Source organism: Hemiscyllium ocellatum, chromosome 7 (genome assembly GCF_020745735.1).
Source record: "Hemiscyllium ocellatum isolate sHemOce1 chromosome 7, sHemOce1.pat.X.cur, whole genome shotgun sequence".
Taxonomy (NCBI): domain Eukaryota; kingdom Metazoa; phylum Chordata; class Chondrichthyes; order Orectolobiformes; family Hemiscylliidae; genus Hemiscyllium; species Hemiscyllium ocellatum.
Window position 1 is genome coordinate 45,362,595 of NC_083407.1, and position 20,531 is coordinate 45,383,125.

Genomic DNA, 20,531 nt, shown 5'->3' on the forward strand with positions numbered 1-20,531 from the left:
AACAAGTTTTCCTCATCTACCCTATCTAAAGTTGTCATAAAGTAATAAAACTCTCTAAAATCTTACTCAAACCACCTTGCTCCAAAAATAAATACCAGCTTTACATAATGTTCGCGGAGCTAAAATATCTCATGTTGAGGATAATTTTATAAATCTCCTCTGCACTCTCTCAAAGACTTTAGATCCTTCCTAAATTGTCATAATCAGAACTGGGCACAATACTTATGACTTAACTAGAGTGTTATGAAGTTTTATTATAACTTCCCTGTTTTTGTAATCAGTATCTATATTTTTGAAGTCCAAAATCTCTGAATTCGTCCTGCACCTTCAAATATTTTAAGCAAATGAAACCCCAGGACATTCTGCATCTATGAAGTATATATTGCCTCTCCCTGCCAGGCCACATTACCTCACACTTCCCTGTACTAAATTCTATCAGTTATTTGTCTGTCCATTGTAGCCTACATTACCTTGCAGCTGATTGGTATCCTTGCTATTTGTCACGCCTATAAGTTTGATGGTATCAAGTTTGAACAATATTTTCCTACATCTAAATAACCGTATTTGTATATATTAAACAAAAGCCAATCTCTCAGTTATAGCACATTTCACAACCTGGGAAGTAATTCACACTCAGTGCTTTGAAGTATAATCACTGCTGCAATGTAAGGACAGGCATGTGCCAATTTGTGCGCCAATAGGTCTCACAAATGTATTAAGGTAGGTTCGTCAGGACAATAGCAACTTTAATTTTAACAACAATTTATTTTTTGCAATACTGATTGAGAAATAACTACAGAGAGAATTCTTCTATTCCACAAGACAACTGGCAAATTTTTAATATCTGTTTCTGAACAGACAAGGTTTTAACTTAAGATAGAACATGGTAGTACATCAGTTACCCAATCAATACTGTGTCAATAGTATCATTCATTCTATCAATTAATCTCTTCTACTCTCTAATCATACCAGACTTTTGCTCTTTATCCTACCTATTGTATTACTAAAATTCCCCAATTCTGACAAAAGGCCAGGACCTTAATAGTAACTTTGTTTTTCTCTCCACAGATGCTGCCAAATCTGGTCAAGCATTTTCTGTCTTTTATTAAACAAAATAGCTTAACAGGTTGAATATAAAGAACAAATAGATATTTATATCTTTTGCCAATTATCTCACCATTCTGAAGAACGTTAAGAAATTCCTGTACAGTCTGATTTACATTGACATCATGGTAGACCAGAGATTTGAAATTGCGATGTTCAAAGGACCGTACCAAACGAACTGTGACAGTTACTTTCTCAGGAGACATGTGTTGCGCTAAGAATTTTAATATGTTGAGCCTATGAATTGTAAAAGAATAATGGAGTTAACCCATGATGACAAAGAGAATTTGGTGTATGGTTCAAATTTAACATTTAAATACCAGAAAACATTATGAAAATACATTATTTGCATTCAAAAACATTAATTTCTGTTTTCCTACAAATTAAACTATAATTTGAGGTGACAAAAGAAAATAGCAGAAGAAATGCATTAATAGATTGCCCTCAAAATTGATTCAATAGTCAGACTGAATCCTGAGATTTGGTGATCAACTTAACCATGACACATTAAACAATGTTAGGAAATAAAAACAAGCAACAGCCTAAGTGGCAAGCCCAGAGACAACTCATCAAGGGGCATATGAAGATATTCTGCATCATGTGGAGCTGTGTGAAACTGTAACTAAAGAGCAAAGAAGATCAGGAACCATCCAGAATAGCATACTTGTTGCCACTTCGTTAACATGGCCACTTGCAGTGACTACTTTTAAAACAAAGGCTCATGGTAATGTTGACATTGCTGGCTGGGCTTGCACTTATCATCCTTGAGAGGATAGAAGTTGTTACCATATATACTGCCTTGTCATTCCAGGTGGTAGATGTTTGAAAGGTGCCATCAGAGGAGCCTTGGTGAGTTACTACAATACATCATGTAGATGGTATACATTGCTGTCACTGATGGTGAAGGACATGAACAGGGTACCAGTCAAGTTGGCTGCTTCATTCTGAATGGCATCCAGTCTCTTGAAGACTTGAAAATAGCAGGTAATCAGTAAATTTGCAGATAATATGAAAATCACTGAGGTGGTAAATAGAGAGGAGGTTAGCCTTAGGTTACAAGAGGGTATAGACAGGCTGGTCAGATAGGTTGATCAATGGTAAATTGAAGTCAATCCAGAATTCATGAATGACTTGATGCACTTGGGTAGTACGAAGTGGGTGGAAATCTGCAACTCACTGACTGAAACAGTGATAGAGGCAGAAACCCTCATAAGTATTTAGCTGTGCATTTGCAATCCAAGGCATACAACGCTATGGGTCTTGTGCTGGAAGATGGATTAGTATAGCCAAGTGCATGTTTTTAACGAGTCCAGTCTTGATGGGTCAAATACCCTATCTTCTGTGCTGTCGATATCTATGAAAGCAAGATTCAAAAATAGCGTTGGTGGAAATAAATTAATTCTTGTAGATGGTTGATTGACACTTGGGAGCCAGGAGTCCACAAACTGCAAAATCCCTAGACTCTGAAGTACTCTGAGCCAAATGCAGCTTCTGGTCAAAAGGAAACCTACGTTCCTGACAGTAGGAGATTCAGCAATTAAACATCAACTGATGATGATTATATTCTTTTCTGTTGAAGATCAGTGACTGGCACAGATATACAGCATGGAAACAGACCCTTTGGTCCAACTCATCCATGACAACCAAATATCCCAACCCAATCTAGGCCCACCTGCCAACACCTGGCCCATATCCCTCCAAACCCTTCTTATTCATATACTCATCCAGATGCCTTTAAAACGTTGCAATTGTACTAGCCTCTACCACTTGCACTGGCAGCTCATTCCATACACCTATCACCCTCTGTGTAAAAGAAAAAGTTGACCCTTAGGACTCTTTTATATCTTTCTCCTCTCATTCTAACCCTATGCCCTCTAGTTCTAGACTCCCCCACCCCAGAGAAAAGACTTTGTCTATTTATCCAATCCATGCCCCACATGATTTTGTAAACATCTATAAGGAACCATACCCCTCAGCCTCCAATGCTCCAGGGAAAACACCCCAAGCCTATTCAAGCTCTCCCTATGGCTCAAATCTTTAAATCCTGACAACATCCTTGTAAATCTTTTCTGAACCCTTTCAAGTTTAACAACATTGTTACGTTAGGAAAGAGACCAGAACTGCATGCAATATTCCAACAGTGGCCTAATCAAATGTCCTGAACAGCCATAACATGACCTCCAAATTCCTGTTCTCAATACTCTGACCAATAAACGAAAGCTAACCAAACACCTTCTGCACTATCCTACGACTCCACTTTCAAGGAGCTATGAACCTGAACTCTAGGATCTCTTTGTTCAGCAACACTACAGAGGACCTGCTAAGACTTACTTTCCCAAAATGCAGCACCTCACATTTATCTAAATGAAACTCCATCTGCCACTTCGACAATCTTTGATATTGAACATGTTTTGCCATATTAAAGACTACTTTAGATTAGATTAGATTCCCTACAGTGGGAAACAGGCCCCTCGGCCCAACAAGTCCACACCAACCCTCTGAACAGTAACTCACCCAGACCCATTCCCTCTGACTAACACGATGGGCAATTTAGCATGGCCAATTCACCTGACCTGCACATCTTTAGACTATGTGAGGAAACCCACACAGACATAGGGAGAACATGCAAACTGGCACTGTGAGGCAGCAGTGCTAACCACTGTGCCACCGTGCTGCCTGAGTATCTGAGGAGTCACAAACAGTGTTAAATGTTATACAGTCATCAAACATCCCCACTCCTGCTCTTATGCAGGAGGGTTGGTCATTAACTGGGTCTAGGACACTACATATTAATTTATACAGGTTGCACCCAGACACCAAGATGACTGACTTGCAACATCTACAGCCTTTTTCTTTTGCCAGGTATAATATTAAGCAGCTGACATTTTTCACTCATTCCCACTTTGACTCCAACAGGCTCGGGCTCCATGATGTCTTATTCATTGAATGCTGCTTTGACGTTTAGAACAGTCACTCTCACCTCACCAGTTCAGCGCTCGTTTCCTAGCAGAACCCTAACTGAGTATCATTGAGCAAGTTATTACTTTGAAGTGCTGCTTGTCAGCACTGTCAGCAATTCATTCCATCACTTTGCTGATAATCGTGTTTTGGCTAGATTGGATCGGTCTTGTCGTGCACACAGAGCGTACCTGGTTACTTTTTCATATTGTCAGAGATATGCCAGTCTTGTAGCTTTACAGGAAAAGCTTGGCTAGGGGATCGCCATTTGGATTGGTCACTGGAACTGAGATTTTTGTAAATCAGGTGTATTTGATACTGAAGTCCTTCACTTAGCTCTAGTTTCAGTCTTTTTGGATTCCTGTTTTAGGTGTACTTTGCCTATTGTATGTCAGAAGTTGTTGCTGTAACAAAAGCAAGTGAATCTCTGAGTGAGAAAGATGTTATGGAGCTAAAATTGTATCTTTGTGCCATCCAGATACATATACAAAGAGATGCACAAGTTTCTGAAAATAAGAAAGTTGAGAGTCAAGTGTCCTAGCCCTGAAAAGGGCACCATTAATTACGTGAATTTACCTAGAAAGATCCATAAATGAATATCAAATCATAATGAAGTGATGCAGCTTTAAGAATATTAAATTAACATTTATATTGTATTTCTAGCATCTTATTGAGATGCCTACCACACCTTCTTTATTAAGTACATAAATAAATAGACAATTAATAGAATGATAACAAAAACAAAAAAATGATGGAGAAACTCAACAGGTCTGGTAGCATGTAAAGAGAAAATAGAGTTAACATTGAGTCCAGTGGTGGTCAGACCTTCGAGCTTCTCCAGTAACATGTTTTTGTTTCAGATCTTCAGCATCCATAATTCTTTGTTTTATTTTAGCACAGATTACTGTGTAGCTAAAGAGAAAACAGTAGTGTAGGAATAAATGTTATGTTTTCAAGTTGGTAAATCATAAATTAACAGCTTCAGTACTCCGACCTTAGCTTTTTATAATCTATGTTAATAAAATTATGAGGAGAATAAACATGAGGCATCCAAGTACAGCACATAACAGATTCCATTTTGTGGTTCCTCAGATAGAACACTTGCTAAAATAAGTAAAGTGGCCATAAATTAATCCAGTTTCTTCTTTTCCAAGTTGAAAGCACCTCTGCACCAAAAAAAAATCAGTCGCTGCAGGCATAAATAATTCAGACAACAGATTCCTCATTCTCACAGCCCATTTTCTTTCTACTTCAGCCAGAAGCACTTTATCAAAAATGTTATGCCAAACTGCAGGGCACTGCACCAACTGAGAGACAACAACTGCAGCTCTGGAACACACACAAACCTAAATTCATAACAAACCAGAGACTAAATGAGAGAGGTCAAATCTGGAATATTAAAAATATTTTGAAGGAATATTATTGTCAGAACAGGGCATTTGGTTTAAAACTGGGCCTGTCCTAGCAAAACCTGGCCACCCCATTCATCCTGCATTGAAGGAACCCAAAGTACACAGCTCAATTTATCTTTTTCAATAACATTACTCAATAAATCAAACTAAAAGACCATTTACTTTCTCTAGAATTTTCTTTCCTCGTGAGAATACAGTTTCATTCAGCACCTCCCCGTCACCATTTCACTTGCTGGTTATCAATCACAGATGGTTCGCTGTTTGAAACAAAAACCAAACAAGACCGAGAATACAGCAGGGAACAAACATTTCACATCCTGGAGCGGAAATGTCGGCCAAAGCCAAGAGTCCGACTCCTAAGTCCTAAGCAGTGAATGTCACTTAGGGAGACGGGGTGGTTGATGAGTTGATTCTCATTCCCAAACTCCCGCAGACTGCGCCCCTTCTCCCTCCCAGACCTGCCCCCTGGACTCAAGGTTTTATGAAGACAGCCGCAGACCAGAGGCCGGCTAGCACTTTGGGAGAGGAAAGAAAACAGTAAGATAACATGATCCCAAATACATACATATATCATATAAGTGTATATTCTCTCTGTGTGTCTCTTGAGCTAAGTACTGCCAGACCTTCCCTGGTTCCCCAGTGCACTCATACCAAACACTACGAACCACCAGCATTGTTTACCTCAAATACGAGAGACCGTGTTGACGCCTGCGCACTCGTGTGCGACTCAAATCCCGCGAGATTCACTTCCCGCCCCATGACTCCGCCCCCCCTACGAAACCTGTACCGCACACCTTCTAATAACTGCACAATCTGCACTTTACCGTAATATTCAATCAGAAGTGATTTTCATTTACCGCGTAGAGTCATGGTCATAGAGATGTACAGCATGGAAACAGATCCTTTGGTACAATCCGTCCATTTTCCTTGGATGCTGCCTAACCTGCTGTGCTTTAACCAGCAACACATTTTCAACTACAACCCGTCCATGCCGACCAGATATCCCAACCCAATCTACTCCCACCTGCCAGCAACCGGCCCATATCCCCTCCAAACCCTTCCTATTCATATACACATCCAAATGCCTCTTAAATGTTGCAATTGTACCAACCTCCAACACATCCTCTGGCAGCTCATTCCATACACATATCACCCTCTGTGTGAAAAAGTTGCCCCTTAGGTCTCTTTTATATCTTTCCCCTCTCACCCTAAACCTATGCCCTCTAGTTCAGGACTCTCCCACCCCAGGGTAAAGACTTTGTCTATTTATCCTATCCATTCCCATCATAATTTTGTAAACCTCTAACTCTCCAGGGAAAACAGCCCCAGCCTGTTCAGCCTCTCCCTATAGCTCAAATCCTCCAACCCTGGCAACATCCTTGCAAATCTTTTCTGAATCCTTTCAAGTTTCACAACATCTTTCTGATAGGAAGGAGACCAGAATTGCACGCAATATTCCAACAGTGGCCTAATCAAAGTCCTGTACAGCCACAACATGACCTCCCAACTCCTGTCTCAATACTCTGACCAATAAATGAAAGCATACCAAACGCCTTCCTCGCTAACCTATCTATCTGCGACTCCACTTTCAAGGAGCTACGAACCTGCACTCCAAGGTCTCTTTGTTTCGCAACATTCCCTAGGACCTTACCATTAAGTGTATAAGTCCTGCTAAGATTTGTTTTCCCAAAATTTAGCACCTCGCATTTATCTGAATTAAACTCCATCTGCCACTTCTCAGCCCATTGGTCCATCTGGTCAAGATCCTGTTGTAATCTGAGGTAACCCTCTTCGCTCTCCATCACATCTCCAATTTTGGTGTCATCTGCAAACTTACTAACTGTACCTCTTATGCTTGTATCCAAATCATTTATGTAAATGACAAAAAGTAGAGGACCCAGCACCGATCGTTGTGGCACTCCACTTGTCACAGACCTCCAGTCTGAAAAGCAATCCTCCACCACCACTCTCTGTCTTTTACCTTTGAGTCAGTTCTGTATCAAAATGACTAGTTCTCCCTGTATTCCATGAGATCTGACGTTACTAATCAGTCTCCCATGGGGACCCTTGTCGAACACCTTACTGAAGTTCATACAGACCACAGCTACCCTCATCAATCCTCTTTGCTATTCCTTCAAAAAACCCAATCAATTTGTGAGACATGATTTCCTACGCACAAAGGCATGTTGACTATCCCGAATCAGTCCTTGCCTTTCCAAATACATGTACATCCTGTCCCTCAGGATTCTCTCCAACAACTTGCCCACCACCGAGGTCAGGCTACCAGTCAATAGTTCCCTGGCTTGTCCTTACCGCCCTTCCTAAACAGTGGCACCACGTTAGCCAACCTCCAGTCTTCTGGCACCTCACCTGTGACTATCGATGATACAAACATCTCAGCAAGAGGCCCAGCAATCACCTCTCTAGCTTCCTACAGAGTTCTCGGGTACACCTGATCAGGTCCTGGGGATTTATTCACCTTTACCCATTTCAAGACATCCAGCACTTCTTCTTTGTAATCTGGACATTCTGCAAGATGTCACCATCTATTTCCCTTCAGTCTATATCCTTTTCCACAGTAAATACTGATGCAAAATATTCATTTAATATCTCCCCCATTTTCTGTGGCTCCACACAAAGGCCACCTGGCTGATCTTTGAGGGGCCCTATTCTCTCCCTAGCTACTTAGATTAGATTACTTACAGTGTAGAATTCAGCATGGCCAATTTACCTAACCTGCGCATTTTTGGACTGTGGGAGGAAACCACAGCACTCAGAGGAAACCCACACAGACACAGGGAGAATGTGCAAACTCCACACAGTCAGTCGTGTGAGGCGAGAATTGGACCTGGGTCTCTGGCATTGTGAAGCTGCAGTGCTAACCACTATACCACCGTGCCACCCACCCTTTTGTCCTTAATATATTTGTAAAAACCCTTTGGATTCTCCTTATTTCTATTTGCCAAAGCTTTCTCATGTCCCCTTTTTGCCCTCCTGATTTCCCTCTTAAGTATACTCCTACTTCCATTGTACTCTTCTAAGTACTCATTCAATCTATCCTGTCTATACCTGACATATGCTTCCTTCTTTTTCTTAACCAAACCCTCAATTTCTTTAGTCATCCAGCATTCCCTATACCTACAAGCCTTCCCTTTCACCCTAACAGGAATATACTTTCTCTGGATTCTTCTTATCTCCTTTCTGAAGGATTCCCATTTTCTAGCCGTCCCTTTACCTGCAAACATCTGCCTCCAATCAGCTTTAGAAAGTTCTTGCCCAATACTGTCAAATTTCGTCTTTCTCCAATTTAGAACTTCAACTTTTAGATCTGGTCTATCCTTTTCCATCACTATTTTAAAACTAATAGAATTATGGTCGCTTGCCCCAGTGTGCTCCCCCACTGACACCTCAGTCACCTGACCTGCCTTATTTCTCAAGAGTAGGTCAAGTTTTGCACCTTCTTTAGTAGGTACATATTGACTCAGAAAATTGTACGCACATAAGAAATTCCTCTCCATCTAAACCTTTAACAGTATGGCAGTCCCAGTCGATGTTTGGAAAGTTAAAATCCCCTACCATAACTATCCTATTATTCTTACAGATAGATGAGATCTCCTTACAAGTTTGTTTCTCAATTTCCCGCTGATTATTAGGGGGTCTATAATACAATCCCAATAAGGTGATCATCCCTTTCTTATTTCTCATTCCACCCAAATAACTTCCCTGGATGTATTTCCGGGAATATCCTCCCTCAGACCGGCTGTAATGCTATCCCTTATCAAAAATGCCTCTCCCCCTCCTCTCTTGCCTCCCTTTCTATCCTTCCTATAGCATTTGTATCCTGGAAGCTGCCAGTCCTGTCCATCCCTGAGCCATGTTTCCGTAATTGCTAAGATATCCCAGTCCCATGTTCCTAACAATGTCCTGAGTTCATCTGCCTTCCCTGTTAGGCCCCTTGCATTGAAATAAATGCAGTTTAATTTATTAGTCCTACCTTGTCCCTGCCTGCTCTGACTGTTTGACTCATCTCCCCGTGTCTGCGTGGGTTTCCTCCGGGTGCTCCGGTTTCCTCCCACAGTCCAAAGATGTGCGGGTCAGGTGAATTGGCCAAGCTAAATTGCCCGTAGTGTTAGGTAAGGGGTAAATGTAGGGGTATGGGTGGGTTGCGCTTCGGCGGGTCGGTGTGGACTTGTTGGGCCGAAGGGCCTGTTTCCACACTGTAAGTCTAATCTAATCTAATCTCTGTTCTCAACTGTACCAGTCTCAGATTGATCTCTTTCCTCACTATCTCCAACCCCCCCCGCAACCTTACTAGTTTAAATCCTCCCAAGCAGTTCTAGCAAATTTCCCTGCCAGTATATTAGTCCCCTTCCAATTTAAGTACAAACCGTCCTTCTTGTACAGGTCACTTCTACCCCAAAAAAGATTCCAATGATCCAAAAATGTGAATCCTTCTCCCATGCACCAGCTCCTCAGACATGCATTCATCTGCTCTATCCTCCTAATCCTGCCCTCACTAGCTCGTAGCACTGGGAGTAATCCAGATATTACTATCCTTGAGGACCTCCTTTTTAAATTTCTCCCTAACTCTCTGTAGTCTCCCTTCAGAATCTCAACATTTTCCCTTCCTATATCATTGGTTCCAATGTGGACAATGACTTCTTGTTAGCCCCTCTCCCCTGTGAGAAAATTCTGCACCCTCTCTGAGACATGCTTGATCCTGGCACCAGGGAAACAACGCACCATTCTGCTTTTTCTCTACTGGCTACAGAAACGTCTGTCTGTACCTTGGACTACAGAATCCCCTAACACAATTGATCTCTTGGAAGCTGACATACCCCTCGTTGCATTAGAGCCAGTCTCAATACCAGAAACTTGGCTGTTTTGCTGCATTCCCCTGAGAAATCATCACCGCCTACATTTTCCAAAACAGCATAGCTGTTTGAAATGGGTATATCCACAAAAGACTCCTGTCCTAGGTGCCAACTTCTCTTACCCTTCCTGGAGTTAACCCATCTATGTGACTTTATCTGAGACTTTCCCCTCTTCCTATAACTGCCATCCATCACATACTGTTGCTGTTGCAAATTCCTCATCGCTTCCATCTGTTTCTCCAACCGATCCACTCGACCTGATAAGATTCGCATTCAACAGCATTTATGGAAGATATAATCCGCAATAACCCTTAAACTCTCTTGAACTCCCACATCTGACAAGAAGTACATATCACTGCAAAGGCCATTTTTACTCCTTCACAATCTGCAGACCCAGAAAATAACAACTTCTTATATTCCTCTACAAACACTGCACCAGGTTAAATTAATAGTTATGGCTTATATTTTAAGCTTAATCAAGAGACTTATCTCCAAAAACATATAATCAAGAAAGAACCCACTGTACTCACTAATACAGCTCTTCTCTTGGACAGACTTAAAACAACAATTTACTGATCTGATTCTGTGTCGTGAACTTTGCCCAAACCGGTTCCGCCGAGATTAGTTGTGAAATTCACTGTTTGTTAATTTTCCCAGATGCACTCCGATGTCCAGCGACACATGGCACAGAACAATAAAGTGGATTGCCAGTGTCCTCAGACAATACAAAACTCAGACAAACTATTTTATTCGCGAGGATTAGTTCAAGCACAACAAGTTTTAATGCATTTATTGATGCTTTCAACAACCTTTCAAACACGACACATTCGGTAAAACTTCTCTTATTTTTCCCAATAATCTTTCTGCCCATTACTTTAGGTCAATGCTGTTAATAGGAATATGTCCTTCCTATCCCCTCAGTCTAGAATCCTCACAATTTTGTATGTATGTATTTTGAAGAAAACAACCCAAGTCAAATGAATCTTCTTTTGTTAAAAGTTTTCATTGACAAAGCCTTTTTAAAACTCCTCTGTTTCCCATTTATTGTGAGGCCAAACCTCCAAACCTAACTAGTATTTTCTACAGCTCTACCTTAATTTCTTATATTTCATTCATTGGCTAATATAGGAATTATTTTACATCACTCTTAATCACCTTACCTAACTGTCCTGCTAATGTCAGGTATCTTCGGATTTTCACTCCAAAATGAAACTTAACTTCTCAGCATCCGAACATTTATTACACTACAGGCCCTTGCCTCCCTGACAACAATCTCACACTTATCTGTTTGACTTCCATTTAGCACTTTGCTGACCACCTGGCTTGCATAATTGACATCTACCCACTTTATTGAATACATGGTTGTTTGGTGCATATTATTGTAATATTTGGATTCTAAATTGTTTTAAAAGTGAGTCTGTTGGAATTTGATTACTGTTGTGAAGGATATTTATTTAAAATCATCACACCATTATGCACCAGAAACCTAAATCCAGCACTGCTTTGGGTTCATGAAAGATGTTTATACTGTTGAGTTTATGACAGCGAGAGTAAAAACATTTAAGACCATTAGCTTTTGAACATTTCTTTTTTGAGATAATTAACTGTTTTCAGTTCAGTTTGTAAATCAAATGGTGAGTTTGGAAGCAAGTTACAGTTTGATTTGATTTGATTTATTATTGTCATACATAGATTCATAGAATCCCTGCAGTGTGCAAACAGGTCATCTTTGGCCCAGCAGGTCCATACTGACCCTCCAAAAGGTATTACAGCCAGACCCACTCCCCTACATTTCCCCTAACTGACACACCCTGAACAATATGGGCAATTCAGCATAGCTACACTTGGACTGTGGGAGGATTGGTTGGGCCAAAGGGTCTTTTCCACGTTGTAGGGAATCTAATCTTATAAAATCATGAGAGGCATGGATAGAGTAAGTAGACAAGGACTTTTCCCTGGGGCAAGGGAATCCAAAACTAGGAGGATAAGTTCAAGGTAAGAGGGGAAAGATTTAAAAGGGACTTAAAGGGCAACTCTTTCACACTGAGGGTGATGTGTGTATGGAATGGGCTGTCAGAAAAAGTGGTGGAGACTGATACGATTACAACATTTAAAAGGCTTCTGAATATGGTATATGAATACGGCTTAGAGGGATATGGGCCAAATTTTGGCAAATGGGACTGGAGTTATTTAGTTAAAAATCACATCACCAGGTTATAGTTCAGTTTCACCTGCACATCCATCAATGTCATTTATTGTATCCATTGCTCCTGATGCGGTCTCCTCTACGTTGTGGAGACTGGAGGCCTTCACACAGAGCGCTTTATGGAACATCTCCGGGATACCCGCACCTATCAACCCCACCGCCCCATAGCCCAACATTTCAACTCCCCCTCCCACATGCAGGTTCTGGATCTACTCCACCGCCACTCCCTCACCCCCGACGCCTGGAGGAAGAACGCCTCATCTTCCGCCTTGGAACACTTCAACCCCAGGGGCATCAATATTGACTTCACCAGTTTCCTCATTTCTCCTCCCCTCAGTTCCAACCTTCCAGCTGTCCTCATACCTGTCCTACCTGCCAATCTTCCTTCCCAACCAACCGCTCCACCCTCCTCTCTGACCTATTCCCTTCATCCCCACCTCCATCCACCTATTGTACTCTTGGTTAGCTTTTCCCCAGCCCCAGTCCCCTCCATTTATCTCTCCACTCTGGAGGCTCTCTGCCTTCATTCCTGACCTGCTGTGCTTTTCCAACACCACCCTAATCCAGGTTATAGTCCAACAGGTTTATTTGGAAGTACTAGCTTTTGTAGCGTTTTGCCTTTATCAGGTGGTTGAGGAGAATAACATTGTAAGACACAGAATTTGTAGCAAATGTTCACAGTGTGATGGAACTGAAATTATATATTGTTTAAGTTCCTCATCTGAACAACCAATACAGGAAATCGCCCAGCAATGAATTGAGAGGAAATTCCTGCAAGATGGCCTTCAGTGGCTTCCCCAGGGAGGTTTTGTACAGTATTTGAACTTGGTTATGTTGTTTCTCTGAAATTAGATACATCTCATCAGGCTAACATGAATAACACTATTCGTAGTAAGTTTTGACCTCAAGAACATGGTGAAATTGTTCGTAAACAAAAAGGACAAAGTACCTGGAGTGGGAGAGGCCTTCCTCGTTAGAGTGGCCTCGATGGAAGAGGCGGGGCCAGGATTCGGCGGTGTTGAGAGACGGGGCGGGGTCACAACGGTGCGGTCTCGAGTGTAGGGGTGGGGCCAGGAATGGTGCGTCTGGAGGGGAAGGGCAGGATAGGGAAATGCGGTGTAATGGGGCGGGGCCGGATGGTGTGGCGTGGAGCGGCAGGGCCAGGATGAAGAGATGCGGAGGAGAGGGGCGTGGTCAAGATTGTGCGGTGTGCAGGAGAGGGGCGGAGCGGGAAAGGCGCGAAGCCAGATGGTGCGGTACGGAGGAGAGGGGCGGGGCCATGATGGCGCGGTACGGAGGAGAGGGGCGGAGCCAGGATGGTGCGGTACGGAGGAGAGGGGCGGAGCTAGGATGGTGCGGTTCGGAGTAGAGGGGCGGAGCCAGGATGGTGCGATTCGGAGGAGAGGGGCGGAGCCAGGATGGTACGGTTCGGAGTAGAGGGGCGGAGCCAGGATGGTGCGGTTCGGAGTAGAGGGGCGGAGCCAGGATGGTGCGATTCGGAGGAGAGGGGCGGAGCCAGGATGGTGCGGTTCGGAGGAGAGGGGCGGGGCCAGGATGGTGCGGTTCGGAGGAGAGGGGCGGGGCCAGGATGGTGCCATACGGAGATGAGGGGCGGGGCCAGGATGGTGCGGTACGAGGAAGTGCGGGGGCAGGATGGCGCGGTATGGAGGAGAGGGGCAGGGCTAGGATGGCGCGGAACGGAGGAGAGGGGCGGGGCTAGGATGGCGCGGAACGGAGGAGAGGGGCGGGGCCAGGATGGCGCGGTACGGAGAGAGGCGGGGCCAGGATGACGGTCATTCCCTCCCGGTTCCGCCAATCAGAGAACGCGGTGTGGCAGTTTTACGCCCGGGTTTGGCGCTGGTGCAGTGGTATCCTGCTTTGAGAGCGTGCAGTCGGAGTGGTGACACCGAGTAAGCGGCAGCAATGGCACAGGTAAAAGGAGCGGCTGCAGACTCCGGCCGGGCACGAATGGCGGAGATGGTTATGGGGTTATAAAAGCTGGTGGTTTGTATTGTTGTGCGGTCTGATTTGCCTGGCTGCTCGCCTGCCGGTGGAGGGGCTGTAGCCACAGTCTCTGGGCTGGCTCTGATTGTGGACTCCACGCCCTGTACTCGGGCTCGTTATATATCACGGTTTTCCCACTACTGCCGTGCACTGAGCCTGCCATCCTTCATCACCCCTCCGGGGAGTCGACGATCTTAGGGAATTTTCGGCGCCCCCAAATGGGCGCGTCTCTCTCGAGGATGCCATTGCGGATGACAAAGCCATTTAGACTTTAACAAGGTATCTGCAAACTGGAGAAGCAAAATACATAGCTTAGTAGAGGGATTAACTCACATTTAAAATATGTAGATTCTTCTGACAGTAAGCACAATTCCTCATTGGAAATATTTGTAGTTTCAACGGAATTAACGGATAAACGGGAAAGTGCATCGCAATGCCTTAAATGCGGAATCTATTTTTAATACATAAAATTGTTGCGAAAAAGATCCTTATCGTACAACCATGGACGTTTGTTATTGGCTCAGGTATCATAACGTACCAGCCAGCAATTGACCAGTAGTATTGGTAAATGCAAACGTGCAAAATTATAGATGTCTCCTTTTTAATGTTTTGGAGATGCCGGTGTTGGACCTTTTTAATGTTATTACTGTAAAATTATTCCCAGGTGTCAATCGTAGAGGTCTGCACTGGAGACAAAAGGCCCTTGGCCCACCAAGTTTGCAACAATGAAAAAGAAGGACCTAACTGATCTACTCCTATTTTCCTGCATTGTGCCCATAGTCTTGTATTCTTTAGTGCTAAAAGTGTATACCTAAATACTACTAAACTGTTATGATGGTTACTGCCTCTACCATCCCTTACAGAGAGTTCCAGATTCCCATTACGCTTTTCCTCACAAGTGCTCTAAATCTCCTGTTCTTTAGTTTTTAACTCTGTGTCCCTGATCAGTCTACCCTGTCTCTGCCCCATAATTTTATAAATCTCAATCATGTCTCCCTACTCCCCCGGAGGGTTGGGAAAGTTGAAACGTATAAAATGTTTCAAGCGGCTTGGGATCGGAGCAGCTCAGTAAATGTTTTCCCTGACATTTGGAATCTAGAAGATGGGAGTACTGTGTCAGTCTGGAGTTGGCAAATTATTTTGTAAAGTTTGTTCACTAAAGATTGTGTGTCTATGGCATTCGTGACCCTGAAGGAATTTGGATGATTAAGCTTTCATTATGTTCAAGACAGAAGTTGATTATAATTTTGGGTTTCAACGAATATTGAAGTGTTGGGGTTGAGTCATAAATAATAGCACCACTCTAATCTACCTGCCAATCTCCCTTCCTACCTATCTGCTCCACCCTTCCCTCTGATCTATCGCCATCCCCAATTACCTATTTTATTCTTTGGCACCTTCTCCCCAGCCACACTGTACCCCCCCCCCCCCCCCCCCCCCCCCACTTATCACTCCACCATGGAGGTTCCCTGCCTCCATTCCTGACGAATGACTTTTGCCCGAAATGTCAGTTTTCCTGCTCCTCAGATGCTGCCTGACCTGCTGTGCTTTTCCAGCACCACTCTAACCTTGTAAAAAATACTGTCAGCAATTATTAACAATAATTTACCTACCAGTTTTAACATAATGAAACATCCAAATTAGCATATCAGAAATGTTATAGAAGGAAGTGATTCCAAGACTCATTCTAGGTGAGGGAGTCACAAGTTTTATCAGAGTTTCAAAAAGCCTCTTTGAAGTCTACAGTGAGGTAGAAAGATGGTGGAGTATAGAGAATGGTTACATGGAACAGATTTATGGAGGATAAGAGGAGAATGAATTCATGAGGGACAGCATCAAATTGAACTAACAGTTAAAATCGTAGTAAATAAAAAGTAACTTGGAGAAGAGACAGAGGAGGGAAAGCAAAGAAGTGATTAGGGCAACTCAGTGGTTAGCATTGCAGCCTCACAGCGCTATGGACCTGGGTTCGATTCCAGCCTTGGGTGACTGTGCAAACTCCAACAGACATTCTCCGAGTGCTTATGTGGGTTTCCTCGCATAGTCCAAAGATGTGCAGGCTAGGTGAATTTGCCATACTAAATTGCCTGTAGTGTTCAGGGATATGTAAGTTAGGTGCACTTGTCAAGGGAAATGTAAAGTAATGGGGTAGGGGAAAGGGTTTTGGTGGGATACTTTTTTCAGAGGCTTGGTGTGGACTTGTTGGGCCAAATGGCCAGTTTCCACACTAAGAGGTCTATGAACAAAAATCTGTGATGGCATTTTTACTGTCCTTGGCAAGGTGGTACTGAATGATTTGATTTTGAAATAGAGTCGAGTACAAAGTATATATAGAGTTATATAGCATGGAAACAGACCCTTTGGTCCAACCCATTCATGCTGACCAGATATCCCAACCCGATCTAGCCCCACCTGCCAGCACCTGGTACATAACACTCAACCCTTCCCATCCAAATTCCTTTTAAATGTTGCAATTGTACCAACCTCCACCACTTCCTCTGGCAACTCATTCCATACACGAACCATCCTCTGTGTGAAAAAGTTACCCCTTATCTGAAGAAAGTGATAGTGTTAGAGGACCTGTAGATGAAGTCAAGATGCGATCTTGTCATAATCACTGAACTGCTATCAGAGCTCTGAGGGATTATTTGATGGGAGATGTCTCTTGCTAAGGAGGTTTCATTAGGTGTCATCACTCAAGAAGGTTTCTGTTAATAATGATCATCCACAATAAGTTAATGGATGGCAGCACCCTTGTTACAAGTGAAAGGACGTTCTGGAGGGAGATGTCTGGAAGTATGGTAACAGCTGATCTGCAGGCAGTGTCCACAAAGTCAGGTGTAAGAAGTGAGAGTTTGACAGGGAGGGAGACTTAGCTCCCAGTTGGTGGGAAGGTCGAAAGTGGTTGAAGCAATTGGAGTTGCAGCTCAAAATGATCCAGCACTAAGTATACGTTAATAAACCTGTCGATTAGATGTAAAGAAAATTGGAGGAAAACTGTAAGCTTGTCTTCTAGTGAAAGAGAGCAGGAACACTCATGAATCCCCAAGGCTTGTGGTCAGGAAATAGGAAGGCGGAGTACCTGAGTATGTACTTGCGTACGGAGTATGACGGATAAAGAGAAAAAAGGTGAAGAGTGTGATACTTTACAAGATATGGCCATTGACGATTGACTATTTTTCAGCTTAATCAAAGACCAGTTTCCTTGGAAGAGGATTCAAAACATCTGAAACCCACAAAACATTTACTTTGTTCAGTTATCGTCGTTATCAATTGAACGTTGTTAGAGTTGCAGTTGACATCTGGTCATGACTTCAGTCATATACTACAAGGAACTGAGATGAAAGAGCAAAATAATTACATGAAGTATGTTTCTTATTAGAGCTAAGGGGTTGAAAGGCACCAAGCTACTAAATTACTGACTAAATGTTTCAGAGTACATTTTCCTAATTCTGCTGCAGATGTAACTCAGAATTAGAAATGCTCAATGTCACCTTAGAATGAGCCGATCACAGACAAATATGGGGAAAGCAATGATGAGACCCACCCTGTTATTGGTCTCTAAATAGATTACATTAATAATGTATTTACTGTAACTTTGTTCATTGTGGAGATCTGATTACTTGTTTGGGTTTCAACTCTTCAGGAAGATATTATTAGGGAGCCCATACAGAGCCAACTAACTTGGCAAGGATTTCAGTTGGCAATCATATCTTTTATAATGAAAAGGTTTGTAGCTCAGGTTGAGGTTCTGAATGTAGGTTTGCTCACCTGAGTTGGAAGGTTCATTTTCAGATGTTTTATCACCAAAGTAGTTAACATCATTAGTAAGCTTCTGGATGAAGAGTGGAAATGACTACCAGACTATTCAGACCTCTTGGCATCATGGTAACTCACAAGCCCACCAACACATTAAAACAGCAGCTGAAGAACTTGAAAGACCCTATCCAGACAACAAGCAAAACTAATGTCATGACAAAATACCTTGCAAGGACTGTAAAAAACACTACATTGGACAAACGGGCAGAAAACTAGCCACAAAAAGACATGACCTACTCTCACTAGTACCCTTGTATATAGATGAGGAAGGACACCACTTTGACTGGGACAAATCCATCCCAGAACAAGCCAACAGAAAGGCACATGAGAATTTCTAGAAGCATGGCATTCCAACCAGAACTCTATCAACAAACACATTGACTTAGATCCCATTTACCAAGCCCTGAGAAAAAGAACAGGAAATCGCATCACCACGGGAAATGACATCAGCAACCCATTGAAACCTAAACACAAGTAGAAAGTGGGCCATGCCACCAGTGGTACACTGGAGGCTCACTGATGATGTTACTTAGTATGGTGATGAAACATCTGAAAAGCAAACCTTTCAGCTTAGTGAGCAAACCTACATCCAATATCTTTATAAGACTTATCATCTGAATTCTTCTTTCTATTTTAGGGTGATTTTGAAAAGGCAGCAGAAGAAGTTAAACAACTCAAGTCACAACCATCTGATGAAGAAATGTTGGCTGTCTACAGTCTATACAAACAGGCAACAGTTGGAGATGTGAATACAGGTTTGTTAGTGACAAAGTTCAGTACTAATATTGCTTGAAGTGGGAGATGTTATTCGTCTATTAAAATTGCTTTTATTTTCCCAGATCGTCCTGGCATGCTTGATCTAAAAGGAAAGGCTAAGTGGGATGCATGGAATGCACGTAAAGGTTTGTACAAAAATTCTTTAATTTTATTTCTATAGATATAAACTTCTAAAGTTTATATGAAACAATTTTTGAAATGATATGAAAATGAAGTTTTCTAATTATCCAACATAACTATGTATGGTAACTTGAATGGGTTTGAAGTAGTCTGTACAGTTTATCTTGTGTGCTCTCCATGTATTACTACTCATAATCTCTGTTAATTACATGCATTAATAGCTATTATCTGTCTTCTATTCATAACGCTATAACATGAGCTTGCGAGTTCATCTGAAATTTGGCTTGACTTCTGACTATCAAGAGTCACTAGTAACATTTGAGATTGCGTAAAATTAAATATGTCCTGTAAATGTAAAATGATAAGCGTTCTTGGATTAGTGCCTACTGTACTTTGTTAGCTGATCCCATATGGTTTACTATTATAGCAGCTCTTATTAAAGAGGAAGATAAAATAAGTACAAGAATTATATCCTGGTATTTATAATCTCAATCTAGATATTCCATTTCAAGAAAAGTTTTGACCATTTCTATGTGGATGCACAATTTCTTTAGCATTATATTAATTAAATTATGAAGTGTTTTCATGTATGAAATAAAAACCTACTTGTAAATGATTTTAAAGATGCATTAAATAAACTGTCTGCAATTTGTTGACCTAATTAGGAACAAGTAAAGAAGAAGCAATGGCAATGTACATCTCAAAAGTTCAAGAGCTGAAGGAAAAGTATGGAATGAATTAAAATTAACTCTTTTTTTTAAAAAAAAGCTTTGATCTTTAGACTGCAGTTGTAGAAAAATGCACTGACTAATTTGTTTCCTCATGATACATATAGAGGAGATAATATTTAATGTAACCAACTGCCTTAATGGTAGTTACATTTGTGATTTTTCTATTAAAAATATGATAATTTGTATCACTTATTAATGTTTAATCATATCAGTGAATTTAATATTGGCTTTTCTGTAATCCACTTAAGAAAAATAAAACGACAACAGGGATACAATTAACTACTCATTTGTGCCTCATTGTTTTGATTATGAAATATCTTGAAATAAAGTTGTAAACTTGAGCGGCACAGTGGCTAGCACTGCTGCCTCATAGTGCCAGTGACCTGGTTCAATTCCTGTCTCGGGCAACCATCTGTATGGAGTTTGCACACACTCCCTGTGTCTGTGTGGGTTTCCTTTGGGTGTCCGGTTTCCTCCTACAATCCAAAAATGTGCAGGTAAGTGGATTGGCCATGCTAAAGGGTGT

At 42.0% G+C, this 20,531-nt stretch overlaps 2 protein-coding genes across 4 annotated transcripts in view; one reads left to right on the forward strand and one right to left on the reverse strand.

Annotated features, from left to right (window-relative positions):
* c7h2orf76 (chromosome 7 C2orf76 homolog) overlaps positions 1–13,616 on the reverse strand; it is a 29,109-nt gene extending 15,493 nt beyond the window's left edge. Inside the window, exons 1-2 of one of the 3 annotated variants that reach the window (XM_060827854.1) lie at positions 13,504–13,616; positions 1,178–1,341 (exon numbers count right to left, since the gene is read on the reverse strand). In XM_060827854.1, coding sequence (XP_060683837.1) covers positions 1,178–1,310 — 133 coding nt within the window. In that variant the 5' untranslated portion in view covers positions 1,311–1,341; positions 13,504–13,616. The other 2 variants (XM_060827855.1, XM_060827853.1) reach the window with 2 other exon arrangements.
* A 762-nt stretch (positions 13,617–14,378) lies between these two features.
* On the forward strand, positions 14,379–20,242 carry dbi (diazepam binding inhibitor (GABA receptor modulator, acyl-CoA binding protein)). The gene is made up of 4 exons (XM_060827856.1): positions 14,379–14,486; positions 19,015–19,132; positions 19,217–19,279; positions 19,940–20,242. Exons 1-4 carry the CDS (start codon positions 14,478–14,480, stop codon positions 20,014–20,016), a joined length of 267 nt encoding a protein of 88 aa, XP_060683839.1. The 5' UTR covers positions 14,379–14,477; the 3' UTR covers positions 20,017–20,242.
* Positions 20,243–20,531: the final 289 nt, after the last annotated feature.